Below are 21,176 nucleotides of genomic sequence, written 5' to 3'. Positions count from 1 at the left end.
GGGAGCCGCAATTCAGTTCCAGTGTCAGTTGGATCATAAACAAATCTGTCATAAAATTTGCTAACTGGTCATAAATGGCTGCTTACGATGCTGATACAGTTAGAATAGTGTCTACATGTATTAACAAAAGTCTGTGGTTTAGGTGATGAGTTTTATGGGTAAGTTTTTCCTATATCTCTTAGGTTAACTGCTTCAATTATCTGCCAGAAATTATTTACTTGTAAATGTTTTTCTAGTAAGGTTTCCAATACCAACTTACTGGTAGTGCAGAAACAAAACATTATTATTCATGTTAGTTAACTTCAAATACACTGTGGAGAAAAAGCACACCCTAGGAAGTAGTATGTACACAGAAAGGAAGGAGATTCCATGTCCAGAAAGCATTCTTACCCACCAGAAACTCTGTAGGCTTTTTTATGTTGCTCTGTAAAAAAGTTACAAGTTTTAAAGACAGTCTTTTGGGAGAAAAGCAGACTATAAAGATGAAGAATATTGCATTTACTGGAGACATAACACAAGAAAAACAAAACACCTATCTATGGCTTGTTGCTTAATGAAGACTAACGTGTACAGAGGCAGTGTAAATTTTAGTAATTGTAAGTCTCAGTAACAGCAGCCCACTCAGTCACATCTTTCATATTCCTTTCGCCTTCAGTGATCTAACAGAAGGTCTGCCTGCACATCTAAGCACTCCAAACAATAGCAGTGGGCCAGCTAAAATTGAATGTCACGTACCTTCTTCCATTTTTATAATTAAGCTGAATTTTAAAATCAAGCTGAAAAACATAAATTCAGGGAAGCATTATGACAATTCTAGTTGTACGGACCATAGCCACATTTGAAATCTCTGCTTGGTAGCATAGTGCTGATTGCCAGGATGATGCTTCTGACTGGTCAAATCAGGGTTGTGTCGACTAAGTCCATTCATAGAACTAAAGAGCTAAGACAGAGTTAGTATTTATATAAGCTTCCTCAGATGTGATCAGTGTTGTGTCTCTTCTAAATGAATGCTTAAGATGTTGGGTTTCAATTACACATCAAGAACACTGTAAGGAAGCAGATTTTTTCCAAATATACTGTGGCCTTGCTAAGGTTCTATATAAACAGAGTTTTCTTCCTTTAAAAACAAAAGCATCTGATATGTGCTGGATCCACACCTAGAGGTCTGGGGTTTTTTTTTTTCAAAACAAGACTTTCTTTTCCACTAGCCTACACAGCAGTAACCCCAGGGAATACTGAATCAAAGAACTGGGATTTTCCTGCAGAAAAGTATGTTTTCTTTTCTGGACACTCTTGGCCAAGTAAATCCTTAAGAAAGGTTAACTCAGATCTGCAGTAATTTTCTCTATACAGGGAAATAGCTGCCTGCCTGCTGTATTCGCTATGCACCCTGGACAGCATATATGCAATCTTAGTGATTTATACCAAGGGAAGTAGAAATGAAACAGAGCTTAGAGAAAGCTATCAGTGAGGCTTCTTACTAGTCTAGAAGACTTGATTTTACAGGCCTTATTTCCTTGATTTATTTGCTGAGGTTTGTCCTGTGTTGTGACTGTCCAGCATGGTTTTAGAGATAAGCATGCTAGTGATGTTAGTCTTACCTACAATGAAATGTGAAACAAAATCTCCCATCGTCTGTGATCATTTACTTTCCTTTGGTGTTTTTCAGAAGAACTGATCGTATTCTAGGTTAGGAATAACATGATGATTTATTATGTATTTTCAACTCTTTTTTTAACTTAAAAAGAAGTGTGTTGCATGTGGAAAAATTGGTAGAACAATCAACAGTTCAGTTTCCCTAAAATATTCCTCACTTTAGTCCTAAAGTTTTCATATTAAGCATGTTGTTCTGCTGCTTGTTGACATGCTCTTCTTGGATGTGGTTTATTACTGGATGAAGCATTTTGTATATTGTTTGTATGTGTGGTGGTAAATGGCTTAATATGGCATTGAAGGAAGGGTACCATAAGTGCAAGAGAAAGTACCATCAAACACCTTTTTTTTTTTCAGTTACAACTCACGCAGTCATTTCAAAGAATGTGTTTCAAAATCTGTATTGTAGAAGAAAAGATACAGCATTGGGGGGACATGGAGGGAAGAACAGGAAAAATATACTGTCATGTAACATTTCAAAAGCACTGGATAGTACTCATTTTGTATCTGCAGAATCAGACCTCTTATCCTACCGATGTGCAAAAGATACAAAAAAGTGTTGAGGTGGCTTTAAATGACATGAAAGTAAGACTTTTAAGGTTTAATAATATAAATGTCGCCTCATTCCAGCAACTCAGCATGTTCTGCTGTAAGCTGCTTTTTTTCTGAAAAATATGAGTAGGCTGTATGGATTAAAGAATGAAAAGCTCTTGAGTTTTGATTACATTTTCTCCAGATGTTGCATTCTTTGTGTTATTAACTGATAGCACAATTTTTCGTATGTAATTGTATCCAATGATGCATTTAATTTTTACAGGATTGTCTTTCTTTTCCAGATTTTAGAAGTGAAAAGTCCAATAAAGCAAAACAAATCTGATAAACAAATAAAGAATGGGGATTGTGATAAGGTAAATGAAAATGAGGTAACAGTAAACTAGTCCAGAAAGTAATATCAATATATTTAGTAAACACCAACCTTTGTTACAGAATGAAAATCTTAGTAATTAGTACATTTTTTGCTATGGGTTCCTAAGGTTCAGATCTTTCTCTTTTTTTCCTGTAATTCTTTCTTCTTTCATGCTATTTTGGAAGTGTTTCCTTCAATACTTGTGGTGATTTGGCAAATGTGACCAGTTAGGAATCTGCCATCTATTATTTATTTTACCTACTCTCCACCATGAATTTGCTTTGTGCTTCACAGGTGAAGTGATAATTTTTGAAGAGGAGAATTCAGAGTTGTATTCATAGCCTGTAAATCCATCAATTAAAAATATATATATTTTTTCCAGAATCCTTTCTGAAGACTGCGCGTTAGGAAGTGGCAGTGTGATCTAGCGTGTTAAACTAGAATGATGTGAAGCAACAGTTACCATTTAACACTGAGGAAGACAGTTTTGCATAAAATTATGTCACCTGGCCATGAGTAAGAGCTTTAAGTCCTTGTGTGAGTTAACATAGCACAATTTCCCAGTGTGGACAAGTTCCTTTGAAGGTTCATATTTCACAGGTATTAGTGATAACATAAGGCAGGAGACCAAAGTTTCAGTATCTGCTGCTAGATTTTCAGTGGCCTGATCCATCTGCTTTTTGGTTTCTTAAGCTGGGTGCTGTATATCTCTCCGCTTAAAAGAAAAAAAGGTTTCTGATGGCTCAGACTGAAGGAGAAAGTTGATAACTGGGTGAAGAGGTGGGACATGTTTGACTCCCAGGAAGAAGGACAGTGGAATTTACTGTTGTATCAATCTTTCTTGATCTTTTTCCCCTTATATGTCCTTGTTGTCACAGAAAATTAAGTAGCTTTAGAGAAAGAGAAGGGGTTTGACTGTGAGCCTTTAGGTTTGGGTCTTATGTGGAAAGGTGGGAGACTTTTTTTCAAGATGCTCTTTTGGCATCACCAGTCTGTTTGACACTTTTTGTGACAGTTCAGATACAGAGATTATCTTCTACAGCAAAGGACCACCTAGCAGGATTTACATTGGCTATGAAGTATCTTAAGAAAAGCCACAAAAACTTACATTTGGGTTCTACTACACTAGAGAAAGCCAGCATACTAAATGAGAAAATTTAGCTCAAAGAAGATTTAAAATAAAATTTCCATTTGTACTGGTTTTTGAAGACATCTGAGGTTTTTGAAATTTATAGCTATGACTTAATTAACAAGTTGTTTATGGGGGGGGGGGGATTTGTTTCTAGGCGTATCTCGATGAACTAGTAGAGCTCCACAGAAGATTAATGACATTGAGAGAGAGACATGTACTGCAGCAGGTGAGGAGCACTCTCATGCAATATCACAGTGTGCTCATGGAAATTGTGAAGTCACATCTATTTTTTTGTCTTCATCTAACTCTATAATCAGGTTTAATGGCATTCAAGCCTGTATAAACCATATACAGTCCATTACCACTTCCAGTGCAGTTTAGGGAATTTCTACATATACTTTAAATTGTATTATCGCACTAAATGACAAAAAAACCACTAACCCTGTGTAGGCTAAATTTACACCAATTCATTATTATGTTTCTCAACATACTGTGTCAATAATTACGGAAACAGGATGGGAGAATGGATACATACATGTGCACCATGACTTGATAACAATCTTGTTGTTTTTTCCTGAAAATGATCAGCGTTTTCACAGAAAAAAATTAAAGATGTTTTCTGTGGCAAACAGCAGACGTGGAATTCAAAACAAAACTGGGGGAAAACACATACTCATTGAGCCTGCTGAACTCATGGAAGAGTACAATACGAAAATGTGCAAACCAAGAAGGCTCCAAATTTATTGGAAGGTTATACAATAGTAAGAACAAAGAATAGTATTCTTGTTTTGGGTGGCATTGTCAGGTGTTATTAGATTACAAATTGTGAAGATTAGTAACAAAGCAGATGTAATCGTAGTACAGATGGTTTTATTATGTTTAGTGCAGTTATGTGCTAGTTGTGGACATGTTGTAAAGTGGGAAATCTTTTCTACGCGATTGCAATCACTCATCAAATTTCTCAACACTTGGATAAGTGTGTTAAAAGTATTTTGTAAGCCCAAACATTAATTTGTTTATTACTTCAGGCTCAATGTTGTAAGTAAAAATGGGAAAACAGTTGAGAGGTCAGTGAAAAGGAAGACATTGATTAAGGATATTCTTAGTTAAAAGATGAATTCTGATAGCTTTGTCAGATTTCGTAAGCTGCAGCACACAATGATGCATATTGGTTATTCTTCATAATTTCATGTACAGTTGTTTACCAAGTTCCCTTTTGTCTACAAAAGGAACCAAAGCACACTTTCAGAATGGTGACAGAGGCAAATTTTTATCTACATTGGGAAATTAATGTGCAGGAGGCTAAAGGGTAGGAATTGCAACACCCTCTCTGCTTCACATTATTCATTAATTCTTAGAGAGTTCGCATAAAAAGTGAATCTGAAAAAGCCACTGTATTGTAAATTCCCACCGTAGCTTTGCTTCCTGAGCGCTTACTTCCCCAGTTATCCAAGGCATAGCTGTTGAATGGTTTCACTTCTGGTAGACCTCGGTAGGCAGTATTACACAGTTACCAGCTCTCAGTACAGAATGACACCACTGCCTTAGCCTGCACCATCTGGCCCTAACTCAGCGCTCACTGGGGCTGTATCGACAGCCTGCAGAGAGTGTAGGGCTTAGGTGGCTTCATGAGAATTTTTGAAAATGAAAAACATCTTCAAAACGCTTTAAGCAAAGCAAAGATGAAAACTAGCAAGAAACATTTTTACCCCGTGAGGATGGTCTAGCAGTGGAACAGAGTCTTGGAGAGACTGTGCTGTCTCCATCCTTGGAGCTTTTGAAATCCTGACTTGATGAACCTGGAGCAGCCTCATGTGACCGCATGGCCAAGCCTGCTTTGGGCAGGGGCTGGGAACAGAAAAATCCCTTCCAGCTGTAATTCTTCAGTCATCCTAAGAAATATTTTCCAAGCAAATAAGCTGGTTCGAGTTGAATCCATAATCCTCTTTCTCATGTAGTAGTATTTAAGTGTGTTGGGTGGGGAAGAAATCACAGAATGGTTGAGGTTGGAAGTGACCTCTGGAGATCATCTAGTCCAACTCCCAGCTAAAGCAGGTTCACCTACAGCAGGTTGCACAGGGTGGTGTCCAGGTGGGTTTTGAATGTCTCCAGAGAAGGAGACTGCACAGCCTCTCTGGGCAGCCTGTCCCAGTGCTCTGTCACCCTCGAGGTGAAGAAGTTCTTACCTATACTCAGATGGAAACTCCAGTGTTGTAGTTTGTGCCCATTGCCCTTGTCCTGTCACTGGGCACCAGGAAAAGAGCCTGGCCCCGTCCTCCTGACACTCGGCCTGAAGATACCTGTATGCACTGATGAGATCCCCTCTCAGCCTTCTCCAGGCTGCACCGGCCCATCTCTCTCGGCCTTCCCTCATGAGGGAGATGCTCCAGCCCCCTCACCCCCTCGGCAGCCCCCCGCTGGCCCCTCTCCAGTCGCTCCCTGTCTCTCCTGAACTGGGGAGCCCAGCGCTGGGCACAGCACTCCAGGTGCGGCCTCACCAGGGCAGAGCAGAGGGGCAGGACACCCCCCTCCACCCGCTGGCCACGCTCCTCCTGATGCAGCCCACGCTGGCAGCGGCCTCCTTGCCCACCGGGGCACACTGCCGGCCCACGGGCCACTCGGTGTCCTCCAGGCCTCCCAGGTCCTTCCCCGCAGAGCTGCCTGCCAGCAGGTCAGCCCCAGCCTGTGCTGGTGCGTGGGGTCGCTGCCCCCCGGCGCAGGACCCTACCCCCGCCTTTGCTGAGCTTCATGACGCCCCCCCCGCCCCACTGCCCAGCCTGCCCGGGCCCCGCTGAACGGCAGCGCAGCCTCCGGGGTATCAGCCGCCCTCCCAGCGCTGCACCACCAGCAAACTGGCTGCGGGCACGCTCTGCCCCTTCACCCAGGGCGCTGGTGGGTGGGCTGAGCAGGACGGGACCCAGTCTTTTTAGTCTTTTACTTTTGTTGGAAAAATTGTGCATTCATCTACTAAATCTTCTTCATGGGAAGTTACTAAAACAAGGAAAAACTGTGTGAAAAGAGACATAACCGAGCTGGAAATCTAGAGTATCCTATTCTGAGTAAATGAAAAAAAAGCAATATGTTCTTCTGCATTTTAAACTAAAGATAGACCTTTTCTTTTCTCCCAGCGTTATTTATCAGACAAGAGAAAGCATTCATTCATTGACTGTAGCCTCATAACTTCCGTGAAGAGTATGATTTTAATACCGTAGTTGGTGACTTCTGGTAGTATGTTTTTTAATTAGTGATATTATAAAAGTTAGGTTGATGTAGAATCAACCCTGTGTTGCCTTGTTTCCTGGGCGGCTGTTCTTGCAGATTGTTTCCCATGTTTGGAGTGCGTGCAGGCTGTCGGTAGAGCCCCAGTGAGCACTGGAGTTAGGGCCAGGCGGTGCAGGCTAGGGCAGCGATGCCGTTCTGTACTGAGAGCTGGTAACTGGTAATACTGGCTGCAGAGGTCTACCACAATACAATGGGGGAGCTAGCTTACTCACCAGTTGTCTGTTAGCCAGTCTGCACTAGCAAATGGTCTATGCTGTTATAAAACAAATAATGCAGTTTAGTTTTGAAGACTTTAATCCCTTTATATTCTGTGATTCATTAGTTCATATGTTTTTATCAGTTTACAGAAATAAGTTCACAATATTGAGTGGATATCTTTCAGAGTGTCAGTGCTCCTCTGCATTACAAAAAAACCTGTCATCCCATCTTAAACATTCTTACTGCTTTTCAGCTATGTAAGTAATGTGAAATAATTCCAGTGAGCACAGAAATGGAGAAAGAGTACAGACCTGAGAAAGTTGTTAGGAATGAATGTGAAACTTCTAGACCAAGAAATACATAGAGACTATAGGAAGTACAAAGATCATGAGAGCAAGGGATAAAACTGTGGAAAGGGATGGTATTTACTGCATATGAAGGATTGCATGCAAAAATACACAGCAGAATACCGTAAAAGCTGCAAGAGTTTTCAAGACGATGACGATGTTGAAGTGGAGTTGTGTGTTCCTGAGCAGTGATTGTCAGCTCTTTAGTTTTTGTCAGGGCAGGTAATAATCCCTTGCAAATGGCAAAGTCTGCTACCCACAGACTTCTAGGGAATTGTTAGAGGAGGGACTTGTAAGAGAAGAATGAAGGCATTGATCATTCGAAAACGCTGGCTTTTGAAACTTGTGCTGAGGGATGTGCAAAGGAGAGGACAGGTTTTTGCAATTTCAGTTGTTACCAAGTTCACAGGCATGACAGCAAACAGGAATGCAGCCAAGTTGGAAATGAGAAAAATGTATCTGTCTGAGAATGTGGCTCTTTCCCGAGAAAGGCATTTCTCTTTGAGATGCTTTGTTAAAGGAAGCTGAAATAAATCTGCAAAAAAGAGGGAGGAGGCAGGAGACATGTCGTATTGAACTGCAAGTGCCTGGAAAGTAATCCTGATGTAAAATGACACTTAGAGATATATAAGAACTGTCCAAGAGGGAGAAGGCAAACGGAAAAGAACATTTGACCAAGTAATTAGTCCTGTGAGAGTCACCTGAGCAATTTTTATGTGAATATTGGACAATGCCAAGACAGAAATTGGTCTGAAAATACATTTTAAAAAGAAATATCTCTCCCACCTCTTTCACTGTAAAGAAAGGGGTTGGGATTTGCAGTGATGAGGCTTGTGGGGGTTTTTTGGGTTTTGTTTTTTTTTTAACATTTTAACATCTGTGATTTCCAGTGAAATAGTAGGGATAAGCAAGTGTGCATCAGATGTTAATGCCGCATGTCCCATACATTCAAATTTGGCTGCCTAAAGCTGTGTTTCTAACTCTGCATTTTCAGTGCAGATGATGTTAGCATGACCCCATGAAAGGCAACAAGATTTCTGGTAAGACTTTGCCTTTTATTTTGAGACATCGGAAGTTGTATCTTCAGTGGGTGAAAAATTTCCTTAAAGCCGGTGTGCTAGACAGCACAGGCATAAGGAAGAAACTGAGAGCGTGCAACACTGCTGAAAATTACGTTGCTCATGTCCACAGCTTAAGTTCAGATGGAAACTGTCCCCTGAGAATTTTCTGCAAGGGGTAGCTTGCAGGTCTGGAAACTATCACATGGCCTAAACTCCTCCATAAATTGAGAAATACACACACGCACACACTTCATGTTTAAAGGCAGACAAATAGTTGTACTGTAGTGGATAATCATGAAACTGAGCTGGAGAGACATTATGTAAGAGAGATATGCATTACACCAGAAAAGCCAAGCCTGCTACATCAGGAATGAATGGGATACTTTTGTTCTTTGCAGCCTGAGGTCTCGGAATAAAACAGTTTAATGCTGTGGTTTTGATATTAGAACCGTCAGGCTTCCTGGCAACTAATCTCAACGTTTATTCTTTTTCAAGTATTTCTGTATAGCATAAGGATGCATATGCTAATACTGTAAGTCATGAATTCCTCATGGACTGGCACACAAGCAGGTGTTTTTCATTGAGCTGTCTGGGTTTATCTTGATACATTTTTGTACCTCCTTTAAAACTTTTGGGGTTCATTTCAGTCCAATTTACCAAGTGCCCTGACATGGTGGCTACATTTCTTGAGGGCTGGATGAGGGATATATTGAAAATGTTTATACTTCCATTGCTCTGGAGCTTAAAAGCCCAAAGCAGAACATGATCAATAGAAGTCCTTATCAGTTTTTTAAAATATACAGTGCTGTTTAAAAATGCATGTGTTAACACTTTTATGTAATCTTTGTTTCTAAAGTCAGGTATATTGCTGTGGGGGTTATGAGTGGTGTTATTCTTCTACTGTAATGCAAGGAAGTGTTAGGCAGAATTGTTCAGCATAGCTACGCCTTCATGGCCTCGGCTTCTGCAGACATCTTGTGCAGCTATTTATTTATCGCACAGTGAATGTACAGAGACCAAACCTGAAATTGCATTCCTAATGTTACAGAAAGAGGCTGGATTGACTCATTAGCTTCTCCTTACATGAGGTTCAAGAGAGTGCCTTTCAATGAGAATGACATTCAATGAGAATGACAAATAACACATATCAAAGTTTCCTTCTGGTAACAATCAGTTTTGTCCCATTTGATTTTTCTTCTCTCTTATTAATTGCAGTATAGTAGGAGATGGAAAAGTGTTACCAGAATCTGTGAATCAACAAGTGGACAAATGAAGTTGGCAATTTTAGATTAAAACTTCCCATATGGAAAAAAATTAAAGCCAAGAGGCACAGGTTTAAGTGAATTGTTAAAAAGAGCAGGATTGTTCCTAAGGACTTTCAGAATTTTGGACAGCTGCAAACCAAATTAAACAAGTTTTACTTTCACACACACACACACACACACCCCCCCCTGGTAAATGGAAGGTGATTGAAAAGGGGGATTTTTACTATAACAGGCATTTCCCTCTTATTATTTTATCTTGTTTCCATTCTGTTTAATCCACCCCGGGCTGTATCGTTCTATGCCTTGACAATACACATACTTCATTTATCATCAACATAGTCTTTTCTTCCATGGTCTAAGGAGAAAACCCATCTGCTTTTATCACAAGATGAGGAGTGGAAAATTAAAAAAAAATAGTTTAAATTCATTGTTCTTTTTCAAGTTGGTGTATTCCTACCAGATTTGTCATTTTAAGGTATGCTCTGTAAGCCATGTGTGCACACGTCTGTATCTACTCCAGCCGTTTGAAAGAAGTTACAGTCAGAGTCATAAAGCTCAAACAAGTAAGGACTATCTAGCAGCAGAGTTTTGATGGAGGTAGATGTGGAAGCTGTGGAACTAAATGGGTTTCAGATTGAAGGGTGCAAGCAGGATATGGAGCCCAGTCTAGGTACTAGGGAAGCAATGGTTGGAAGGACTGAGCAGAAGATCTCAGAATGTTCTGTCAGTCCATGACAATACCCAGAGGTCCACTTCAGATGGGGTGCCTTTCTGTGTGCTCACTTGGTGTGTCTGTCCCTTGGAATGAAACAACACAGAACAGACTTAGAGATATGGTCAGCCCTATCTGACAAATAATGCTTTGGCTTTCTGAGATGCTGTGTGGGTTTTTTTGGGTAGGTGTACATTCTAGAACTTCACATATCTGGAGTTACTTGTTAAAGCAATTCAGTGTTGAGTATGACCACTCTTCGAAAATGTAGGCCACAATTCAGAGACTAAGAAGCAGAAAGTGACAAGTTAGATACGCACTGTTGATTTCACAGAATTACAGAATGGGTGAGGTTGGAAGAGACTTCTGGAGGTCATCGGGTCTGACCCACCCCCCTGCTCAAACAGGAACATGTAGAGCCAGTTGCCTAGGACCATGTGAGATGGCCTTTGGCTATCACCAAGAATGGAGACCCCACCACCTCTCTGGGCAACCTGTGCCAGTGCTTGGTCACCCTTACAGGAAAAAAGTGTTTCCTGATGTTCAGAGAGAACCTCCTGTGTTTCAGTTTGTAACCATTACCCCCTCTCCTGTCACTGGGCACCACTGAAAAGAGCCTGGCCCATCCTCTTTGCACCCTCCCTTCACGTATGTGTACACATTGATAGGATCCACTGTGAGCCTTATCTTCTCCAGGCTGAAGAGAATGGCTTTCTCAGGCTTTCCTCATAGGAGGGGTGTTTTAGTCCCTGTTTTTCTCAAGAACATCTGACAGCTCTTATGTTTCCTGTTTGAATGAAAGCTGTGATTGCAGGTTAAATAGTCGCCAGAAGAAGTGTTTTTTTGCCATTGGTAGGAGTCTTTCATGGTTGATTCATTTTTAAAAAAATGATTTAAGTCTGATACTCCAGAAGTAACTGTTAGTATGTGAACTAACAGTTGATGTGAGAGCTCTTGAATAAATTTTCTGTTTGATAAGGACTAGATTGTATAAGGATTTATTTCTTTCCCTTACTTTCAGAAAGACTTATGCCAATTGTTTTCTAAAATAACCTGCTTAGCAGCTATGCACATAGTAAATATTCCAGAGATCTACCTGGGGTTCTTTTTATATGTTCAGGCTTGGGGGCTGGGGTGCATGTTTTGGGGTTTTTTTTGTTGTTTTTTTTAAAGACCAACTAATAAAATATGCAGATTTTGTTTTAATGTTTGTAATATATATTCTCAATAGTAACGTTTGCTGGAACAGCAGATGGGTAGGCTGACGTTATGGTTGATGATGATCTAAAAAAAACCAACCCTGAGGTACTGTACACTGGATCTTAATGTGTGTCAGAAAGGAAGTGAGTGATAAGGATAATGGTTTAACCTGCAAGTATTCGGGCAATTTGGCTTGGTTTATGCCTTTTGTTTCATACTTAGTGGCATGCTAATATATTCAGTAGGCATGTAAAACTTGTGAAATTTTCAACTGCATCTTTTCTTTCCTTTCAGGTAGTAAATCTTATAGAAGAAACTGGACACTTTCATATCACAAATACAACATTTGACTTTGATCTTTGCTCACTGGACAAAACCACAGTCCGTAAACTACAGAGTTATCTGGAAACGTCTGGAACCTCCTGAGGATTCAGCATCTGGCTGCATCAAAAACTGTTCTTTAAATGACACATTCAGAATGATGCAACCAAAATGGGGAGAAGGAACAAAACAACCGTCTTCAGCTTTATTTTTCCTTAAAGCCAGTCATCATCTCTTAATAAGGGAGAAAAAAAGTGACAAGACTCAGAGGACCGCTCTTCTGAAGAAGAAAATACTCTGGAAGAGTTTGCCTGGATAACCTTGAAAAACAAACACACAAAGACAAAAATACTTGGTCTTAATGAATGTGTATGGTATCATGTATCTCTCTCTGTGGTGTTCCAGTCCACAAGATGAATGCATGTTCAGCACACTGCCTTATTACATAACTGATCTATTTATTATTGCATACATGTATTCTAAAAGTCATTGAATGACACTACCAGATGTTGCAAATAGCGGGGTCCCATGTGTGCTCTTTTCATGCAGTACTATCACAAGCCTGGTAAACCTTATTCATGTTAAAATGCCACTTCTTGCTATCTTTTTCTAGTCACTTAAAACACTACAGTCTTGTTTTCACTTCTGCATTCCAGGAAACAAGATACCAAGTTGAGGACCAAACAGCGGTCCTGTATTTTCTTTCCTATCTGTCACAGCAGGTTGCACTGCAGGTCCTTGGTTCTATCCATTTATTGATCTTGGTCACAGTAGGAAATGCACCAAACAGGATCATATGACTTGCTGTCTAGCCTTAGTGAATAAACCAGTAGGGCTTTTAACAAAAAACTATGTATACTGTCCTGAATCCAGCATCTTTTCCAGTCTCCATTCTTGTGTCTGTTTTAGTGTTACAAAATTAAATATGAGTGAAGGTGTTCTGCAGTATCATCATACAAGAGGAAATACTGGTCCTGTCTTCTAAGAAAGTGTTGTAGAAAATTCTTAATTTGGAGCTATTTATTACTATAAGTTTTAACACTCCTCTGCTGCCATTGTGTAACTAACTTTTACCATAAAGCTATATGCGTAATAGTTTTGTTTGTTCATGTAATATGTGGTCTGCTTAGTTTGTTTGGGGGTTTTGTTTCTGGGTTTGTTGGTTTTTTTACAACTGCTAAATTAAAACCCATCATTTGAAAAGAAAAATTATGTTGTTACACAGTTACATATTGGAATATATACATATGATATATTGTGTATATATATGTGTGTGTATATATGTGTACACACACCTGTATATATAAACACACACATATACATACCTGCTTTTTAACACTTCCCAGATTTTCTTATCTTTTCAACAAGCCACTTGTGTTTCCAGAAGGATTTCTTGTCTATAAAAATGCGTATTCTGTCATACCATCTGTTATACGTTAAAAGCAGGATCCTTGTTTATGCGTGATCAAATGAGAGGATGTGTACTCACTTTCCCATCAAAACTCCGTGCTCTCATATTGCTGATGGTTTCTTGATGAAATCATCATTGTTGTATTAGAAGTTCAAATCCTCCAATGAAAAGAAAATAGAACTAAAATAATACTTCTGGAAGCACAGGTTTATTCAGGTTTACCTGCCTTACAAAATGTATCTTGTTTCTGGACAGGCCAGTATGTAATGTGTATGCTTACATGCCATGTGTAGTCTGTATGTGTAGAGCTGAACAGTAGTATCTGTATGACTTACTGTTTCATGCGCACAGATTGTGCAGCACTGTAAAACTAAATTTTATTGGGGTTATTTCTTATTCAGATGGTAAATTTTAATAGTGTTTCTTTAAGTCCAAAGAAGGTTTTACACTTTACTCTTTTTGAGCGGCAGGATATGGATTGGGCTATGGTTCTTTTTGCTTATTTAAAATGTTGTTTGACCACACTCTGCAGGGAGTCCTTCTCAGGCTTCCCAAGAATAAGTGTACTTTTTCAGTAATGTTATGACTCTTATTGACGATTGGCATGAAGCATACTTGAAGCATTATGTTGTTCTTTTAAGTCTATGTCTTAATGTGCAATTGGGGAGCAGGGTGAGGGGAGGAGGAGCGGGAGTGTAATTGCAAAGTTACTTTTGACATAAGGTGATGGGGATAGGGAAGGGATGCATGTGAAGGGGATAAACTTCAATTTTTATTGATTATTTTATATGAAAATGTTTGGAAATCTAAAAGAAACCTTAAAAACATTTGTTCTACTAGTGTGTGTTCAACTTCTTATCTTTTAGTTACACCATATACATATGGACTTCTGTCCACTTTGACTTTTCTAAGTTTTGTGGTAAAAACTCATTTGAGTTTCAGGAGGGGAAGGATCCCATGATTCTTCTAGGACAACTGTTGCATTGTTTTGCTAGAAATGGTGAAATGAATAATTTTACCTTTAAAATACCAGATAAGCTTAATTATGCACTGAGAACAGGGTAGAAGAAAACAGCAAATAGGAGAATAGGCATAAAAGGGAGATGACAATTACAGCGTCAACTTTGTACTGAATTTCATGCAAATGGTGGATCATCCTTTAACTCTTTAAGTTTTCTAATTCAATGGGAGAAGGAAGAACGTAGTCTGCAGTTGTGTGTGTGTGTGTGCGCGCGTTGACTTTCACAAAATTCTGATATAATAAGAATTACTAAGTGTTGATCTACACTGAAAAAATACAGTAGCTATTTTGATCTAATTTTGTATGCAGAAACAAAATAAATCCTTGTTCACTTAATTTCAGACATTCATATTTCTCTTAAAGAAAAAATAGTAAGATACCCTTCCAAGACTTTAATGTATATGAACATTGATCTTTGGGATGGGTTAGTGTTTTGGCAATAAATGTTTTGGAGTTTTACTTAACATCAGGCTGTTTAAAACAAAGTTATACATGAGAGTTTGGTTTTGTTGAGGTGACCAGGCAGAGGTCTGCAGTAAGTTGCAATATCTAAAAAAAACATTTCAGCATGAGTTGCTGTTACCAGAACAGTAGTTGTATGCAATAGGAAGGACAGTTTGCATCTCAGCACTAACTTTACAACCTCAGAAAGTGGATGTCCAATACGGTTGAGAAGTTTTAATATCGTTTTGTAAGTCTGAATCCACTGAGAGGCTTTACAAAAAATTCATTATCATCTGGATGTTTAGGCCATCTTAGTCCATGCTAAAGAGAAAGAGCAAGAAAGGAGGAAGTGGCATACACTGAAGTGAGGAGAGTCTTCCAAGGTAAAACAAAACCCATGCTTAGTCTTCAGCCTTTGGATCATAAAAAATGGTTGATCATTTCTCTCTCTCTTTTCATGGGTTGTGTGGTTTTAGGTTAAGTCTATGCTTTCAACTTCAGAAGCCAAGTACATACAGTACAGTGCATTTGGAGAGCCCAGTATATTTTTATTAAGATTTCTTTTACTCTGGAGGATGGAGATTACAAGTTCTTGGGTTTTGCCTGACCCATTCTCCAATCTTACAGTGAAATAAAGTATGTTCACAGTCTGCTTTGGGTCCTTGATCCTTACTTGGCAAGTATAATTTTGTTTTCTTAGAGCTATACTAATGTTTTGGGGTCTCTTGAACAACCCATTGATTCATCTGAAGGAAAAAAACTGTTCGGTTGTTGTATGCATTGTCTTACTCTAGGCATTGCTCTGATGGTAGAATGTTTGCTTTGCTTCATGCCATATTTGTCCATACACATCATATCCCATCTGTTACTAGTTGCAGTTTAATGGTAAACAGTGTATATTTTAGCGAACTCCTGTTTAAGTCCGTAGAGAGACTTGTTACTTTTGTGTTTGCTCATTGGTCTGTTGATTTGCACTCTTTGCTGTAGTGCAGTACACTGAAATTGAGACTCACAATGAAAAGTGTCAGCCATAGCAGGCGCTAGCAGGAACTGCAAAAATAAGCAGTGTAAAACACGTTCCAAAGTTTAACTTTGTGTTAAGTGCAAGGCATGTGTTTTTATAAGCCTTAATAGTTTTCTTAATTATTAAGCACTATACAGTAGAATGTGGTGTACACCAGGAAGCTATTTGGTATACTGTACCGAGAGCTTTACTGTTGGGCGTAAAAAGCTTATGAACACATGATGGAGACTAAAACTCGTATATCTGTAGTGCTTTTGTGTGTGCTTGGGAGTTAATCAGTGCATTAAGACAGCTAAACCAGTGACATTTACAAGGCTGACTCTGTGTCTGAGCAGATAAATTAACATCAAAGCACAATCACATAAGGGCCTTGAATTCACTTGAGCAGCAAGAAATGTTACTATGATTAGACAGGAAAGAGCAGAGAACAATACCCTTTGTGTGTGAGAGAACTAATTAAAAAAAAAAAAAAAAGTAGAAATCCCTTAGTAGCTGGACATAGTTCCTTATGTTATCATAGAGAATACAGGTTTTGCTGGTCAGCAGTACTGTCTGCTGTAAGAGTGGCAGTATGCAGCAGCAGCTTCTTTGGTTCACTGCTGTAATAATTCTGGTGTTGCTGACTTGATGAGAGAGATGTGTTGCAGCATCATACAAAAATCTAAGCTGTCTTACGGTTTGAAATGCTAATGTCTGTGTAACACTGAATATTGCATCTTTTTTATATTCTGTGTTTTACCTCAGCCAGATTGATTCTACTGCAAAGTGATAATCTTGCATTTTTCATTCTTCATTTACTTTTAATTTTTCCAGTCTGGAAATCTGAGCAAAGTCAAATGTAGGTCTGTGAATACAGCAGCAGATGTGTTTTCATCATCATTCAGTATAATTGGGACTGGAAGTAACCCTTTCCTGAATGTTACTTCAAATGGGTCATACATTTTCCTGTGTTCTTTCAGTGAACTGATGCTATAAAAGCTGGAATTTTCAGTAGTAAACTTCACCCTTCTCATCACAGTGAGGAATAAATGATTCCCTTTTATCATTGCTCACAGGGAGACAGAATCAAGGTCTGGGTCCTCTTTAAGACATAGTAGGTTTGTGAAGCTGTCAGTTACATCTTTTTGGTAAGACCTAGAAATAAAGCCTGTCTCTAGGGGAGGAAAAGAAGGGGAGGAAAAATCCTCGGAAAATACTTCCAGTCTGGTAATGGTGTTTTTTTCAAAGTTATATTCCCCTTTCAAATCCTTGGGCATCTAGTTGCTAGTAGAGAGACTGTTAAGGAAGCAAAGGTATTGAAAAGATAAATAAGTTGTTTTAAAAGCCTGGCTGCACCATTAATAAGGTCATAATGCTGATACTGCTTTCAGTGCAGGGCAGACATTCCTAACACATGTGGTTTGTGTATCCAGATCTGAGTGGGTGGTCTAGAAAATGGTGCAAAATGCTGCAGGAGAGCTTAGTTTTTGAGCAGTGCTGAGGAGACATTCAGGATAGGCTCAGTCAGCACCACCCAGGCTATCCAAGATAAAGCAATTTTCTTTCTGCTGTCATGAGCAGATAAGTTTTCACTTTGCCTATTCATTTAAATATTTGAGCTCTTTTTTGCAACTATATTAGTCTCCACTCACAAGTTTTATGCTTGCTAGGAACCTGGTTGGGTTTGAGGTGGGGTTATTTTGATGGGTGGTTACTTTCTTTGCATGGGGCATAAGAAGATAGAATTGGAACATGATGGTGACTTGTTATTATTCTCTACTTCTGTCCACCAAGTATAAGTTTCTGAAATGTTTTCCCTCAAAAATCCTCTTACATGTGGGAAGAAGTTAATGCTGCTTTCATTAGTGTCACTTTTTGTTAGCACAGTGTATAATAAGATGATGAATTAAAGCTTCTGTGAAAGTACACATCTAAGATTAGGATGTAGCTTGGTGGAATGCTTGATGGTCTGGTCTGTTGGACCACTGCAAGCAGGGAAGGCTAGTGGTTTTATTTTCATTATTATTATGGAAATGTGTGAATCTCAGCCTATGTAGCAAGTGAAGTAAGTGATTGAGGCAGTCAGATACTTTTTGACTGTCTCTTGCCTAAGCTCCCTTGGACAGCTGCACACCACCTATGTAAAAAACAAATTACTGTGAGTAGTGGGATTTTTCTGTGCTGAACAGCCCTTTCTCTTTACATTATCACAGATATCAGGAGTGGGTGGCTAGAATAGACATCTGCTACTGTCTTGCAACTATGGAACAGAATTCTGCAGTGCCTTGCTTTAAGTTGAATTATACTCAGGACTAGCCATGATGTTGGTTGCTCAGATAAATTTTCTTTATCCTTTACTATTTTGCAGTTAAAGATGCCCTCTCACCTCCCCTCTCCCCACCCCCAAAAGAGAGTTGTTCTCTCTCTGTCTCTGCCATGCCTTTCTTCCTTCCTGGTTCACATTCTTAAAATAGTTAATAATAAAACATCAGGACTCAAGCTCTTCCCTTGACAATGTGATGCATTAGACATCTGCTGAACCTTTGATGGCCTAAATCAACACTGGGTCTACAGTTTCTTCTTCAAAAGGAGTTGAAGCAAGGAAAAAGAGATTGATTCTATTTCAAAAAACTGTTGAGGTTGGAAGGGACCTCAAGAGGTCATCTGGTCTAGCCCCATGGCTTCTTCATGTGAGTCCCATTGGGCTTTTGCCAGACCATTTGGGAAGCTCTTGGTTTTGGGCCTTTCTTATGCACTGAGTGTCCAAGAGCATTTAGACACACTCTCATAAATGTTACGTCACTGTTCCTTTAAGAACAGGCTTTCTTTCCTTCCTGGGTAAGGAATTTTTCTCCAAGGACCAAGGCTGGTACAGATCTCCCTCTGTTACCAGTAAATTGAAATAATTTTAAGGAGCCTTTTCAGCAATTTAGATACACCATCTTACAGTCCAAGTACACTTGGTTGGCTGTGGTTTTTAGACTAATGGTAATGTTTCTTCTTTTATTAATATACATACTATATTATAGAATCATAGATTGGTTTTGTTTGGAAGAAGGGTTGGGACCTCTAAAGATTACCTAGTCCAAACCCTGCTGCCATGGGCAGGGACACCTTCCACTAGGCCAGGTTGGTCAAAGCCCATCCAACCTGGCCTTGAACACTGCCAGGGATGGGGCATCCACAGCTTCTCTGGGCAGCCTGTTCCAGTGCCTCACCACCCTCATTGTGGAAAAGACTTCTATATGTCCAATCTAAATCTGCCCTCTTTCAGTTCAAAACTGTTGCCCTTTGTCCTGTTGCTACGGACCCTGGTAAAATGTCCTTTGCCATCTTTCATATAAGGTCTTTTTATCTATTGAAAGGTCACAATAAGGTCTCCCTTGGAGCCTTGTCTTCTCCGGGCTAAACAACCCCAGCTCTCTCCGTGTTTCTTCATAGGAGAGGTGTTCCAGCCCTCTGAACATTTTCAAAGCCCTCCTCTGTACCTGCTCTAACAGGTCCATGTCTGCCTTGTACTGGGGACTCCAGAGCTGGATCCAGTACTCCAGGTGGGGACTCATGAGAGTGGAGTAGAGGGGAAGAATCACCTCCCTCGACCTGCTGGCCACACCACTTTTTATGTAGCCCAGGATATAATCGCCTTTCTGGGCTGCAAGCGCACATTGCTGGCTCATGTCCAGTTTTTTGTCTGCCGGTATCCTCAAGCCCTGCTCCACAGAGAAGCTCTCAATCCCTTTGTCTGTATGGATATTGTGGATTGCCCTGACCCGGGTTCAGGACCTTGCACTTGTCCTTGTTGTACTTCATGAGGTTCTCATGGACCCATCTCTCAAGCCTGTCAAGGTCCCTTTGGATGGCATCCCTACCCTCAAGTGAATTTACTGCATCACTCAGCTTGATGTCTTCTGCAGACTTGCTGAGGGTGCACTCAATCTCACTGTCTGTATGTCATGCAGATATTAAATAGTATTTGTCCCAGTATGGACCCTTGAGATACACCATTCATTACTGGTTTCCACTTGGACATTAAGCTGCTGACTGTAGCTCTTTAGATGTGGCCCTCCAGCCAATTCTTTGTCCATCTAACAGTCCATCCATCAAATCCATTTTCTTCCAATTTAGTGGCAAGAATGTTGTGGGGGCTTGTATCAAAAGAGCCACAGAAGTCTGGGTAAATGACATCCATAGCTCTTCCCTTCTCCACTGATGCAGTCACTCCATTGTAGAAGGCCATTAGCTTAGTCAGGCATCATTCGGCCTTGGTGAAGCCATGTTGGCTGTCTCTTATCACCTCCCAGCCTTCCATATGCATTGACATATCTTCCAGGAGGATATCTTCCATGATCTTAAGAGGCACAGAAGTGAGGTTAATTAGTCATTGGTTCCCATGGTCTGCCTTTTTACCCTTTGTAAAAATGGGTGTGATATTTCCCTTTTTCCAATCACTGGGGATTTTGCCTGACTGCCATGACTTTTCAAATACGGTGGAGAGTCGCTGTGGCTTGGCAACTATGTCAGTTAATTCCCTCAAGAACCTGGGATACCTGTTGTTGGGTTCCATGGACTTATGTATGTTCAGGTTCCTCAACTGGTCTAGAACCTGATCTACACTTATGATGGGAGGGACTTCATTCCTCCAGTCCCTGTGCTGAGGTTCAGAGGCTTTAGAGAGATGTGGGAGAAAGATTACCGGTGAAAACTGAGGCAAAAAATTGTTGAATACCTCAGCCTTCCCAGATGTCATTAGTTCAGTATTATCTATGAGGAGTGGGGAGACACCTGTTCTTTCGTCTTCCTTTTCTGGCCCATATACCTGCAGAAGCCCTTATTAGTCTTTACATCCTTTACCAAATTCAGCTCCAACTGTACCTTACCTTTCCTGATCCCATCCATACATATCCACACAGCATCCCTATACTCTGCCCAGGATATATGTCCCTGGTTCCATTGAATATGCATTTTCTTTTCACACTGTAGTCTGACTAGGACGTCCTTACTCAGCCATGCTGGTCTGCTGACTGCCTTTCCTGATTTCTTATACATGAGAATCAAGAGGTTTTGCACTCTAGGGGAAATATCCTTAAAGAGTTGCCAGTTCTGTCCAGCTCTTTTATCCATGAGGGCGGTTTCCCAGAAGGTCTCATCCACTAATTCCTTAATCAACTGAAAGTTTCTTCTACAGTTCAGGGTCTTGAGATCTGTTCTTCATCTGCCAA

At 40.0% G+C, this 21,176-nt stretch overlaps 1 protein-coding gene across 4 annotated transcripts in view; it reads left to right on the top strand.

Annotated features, from left to right (window-relative positions):
- MLLT3 (MLLT3 super elongation complex subunit) overlaps positions 1-14,316 on the top strand; it is a 140,016-nt gene extending 125,700 nt beyond the window's left edge. For 2 of the 4 annotated variants that reach the window (XM_080372897.1, XM_080372900.1), the window contains 3 exons: positions 2,490-2,561; positions 3,847-3,918; positions 12,052-14,316. In XM_080372897.1, coding sequence (XP_080229023.1) covers positions 2,490-2,561; positions 3,847-3,918; positions 12,052-12,183 — 276 coding nt within the window. In that variant the 3' untranslated portion in view covers positions 12,184-14,316. The remainder of the gene's footprint in view (positions 1-2,489; positions 2,562-3,846; positions 3,919-12,051) is intronic. The other 2 variants (XM_080372898.1, XM_080372899.1) reach the window with 2 other exon arrangements.
- The last annotated feature ends 6,860 nt before the right edge of the window (positions 14,317-21,176 follow it).

The sequence above is a fragment of the Falco punctatus genome (genome assembly GCF_963210335.1).
Source record: "Falco punctatus genome assembly, chromosome: Z".
Classification (NCBI taxonomy): domain Eukaryota; kingdom Metazoa; phylum Chordata; class Aves; order Falconiformes; family Falconidae; genus Falco; species Falco punctatus.
Note: the sequence above shows the minus strand (reverse complement) of the source record. Positions and strands in the feature narration are given on the sequence as shown.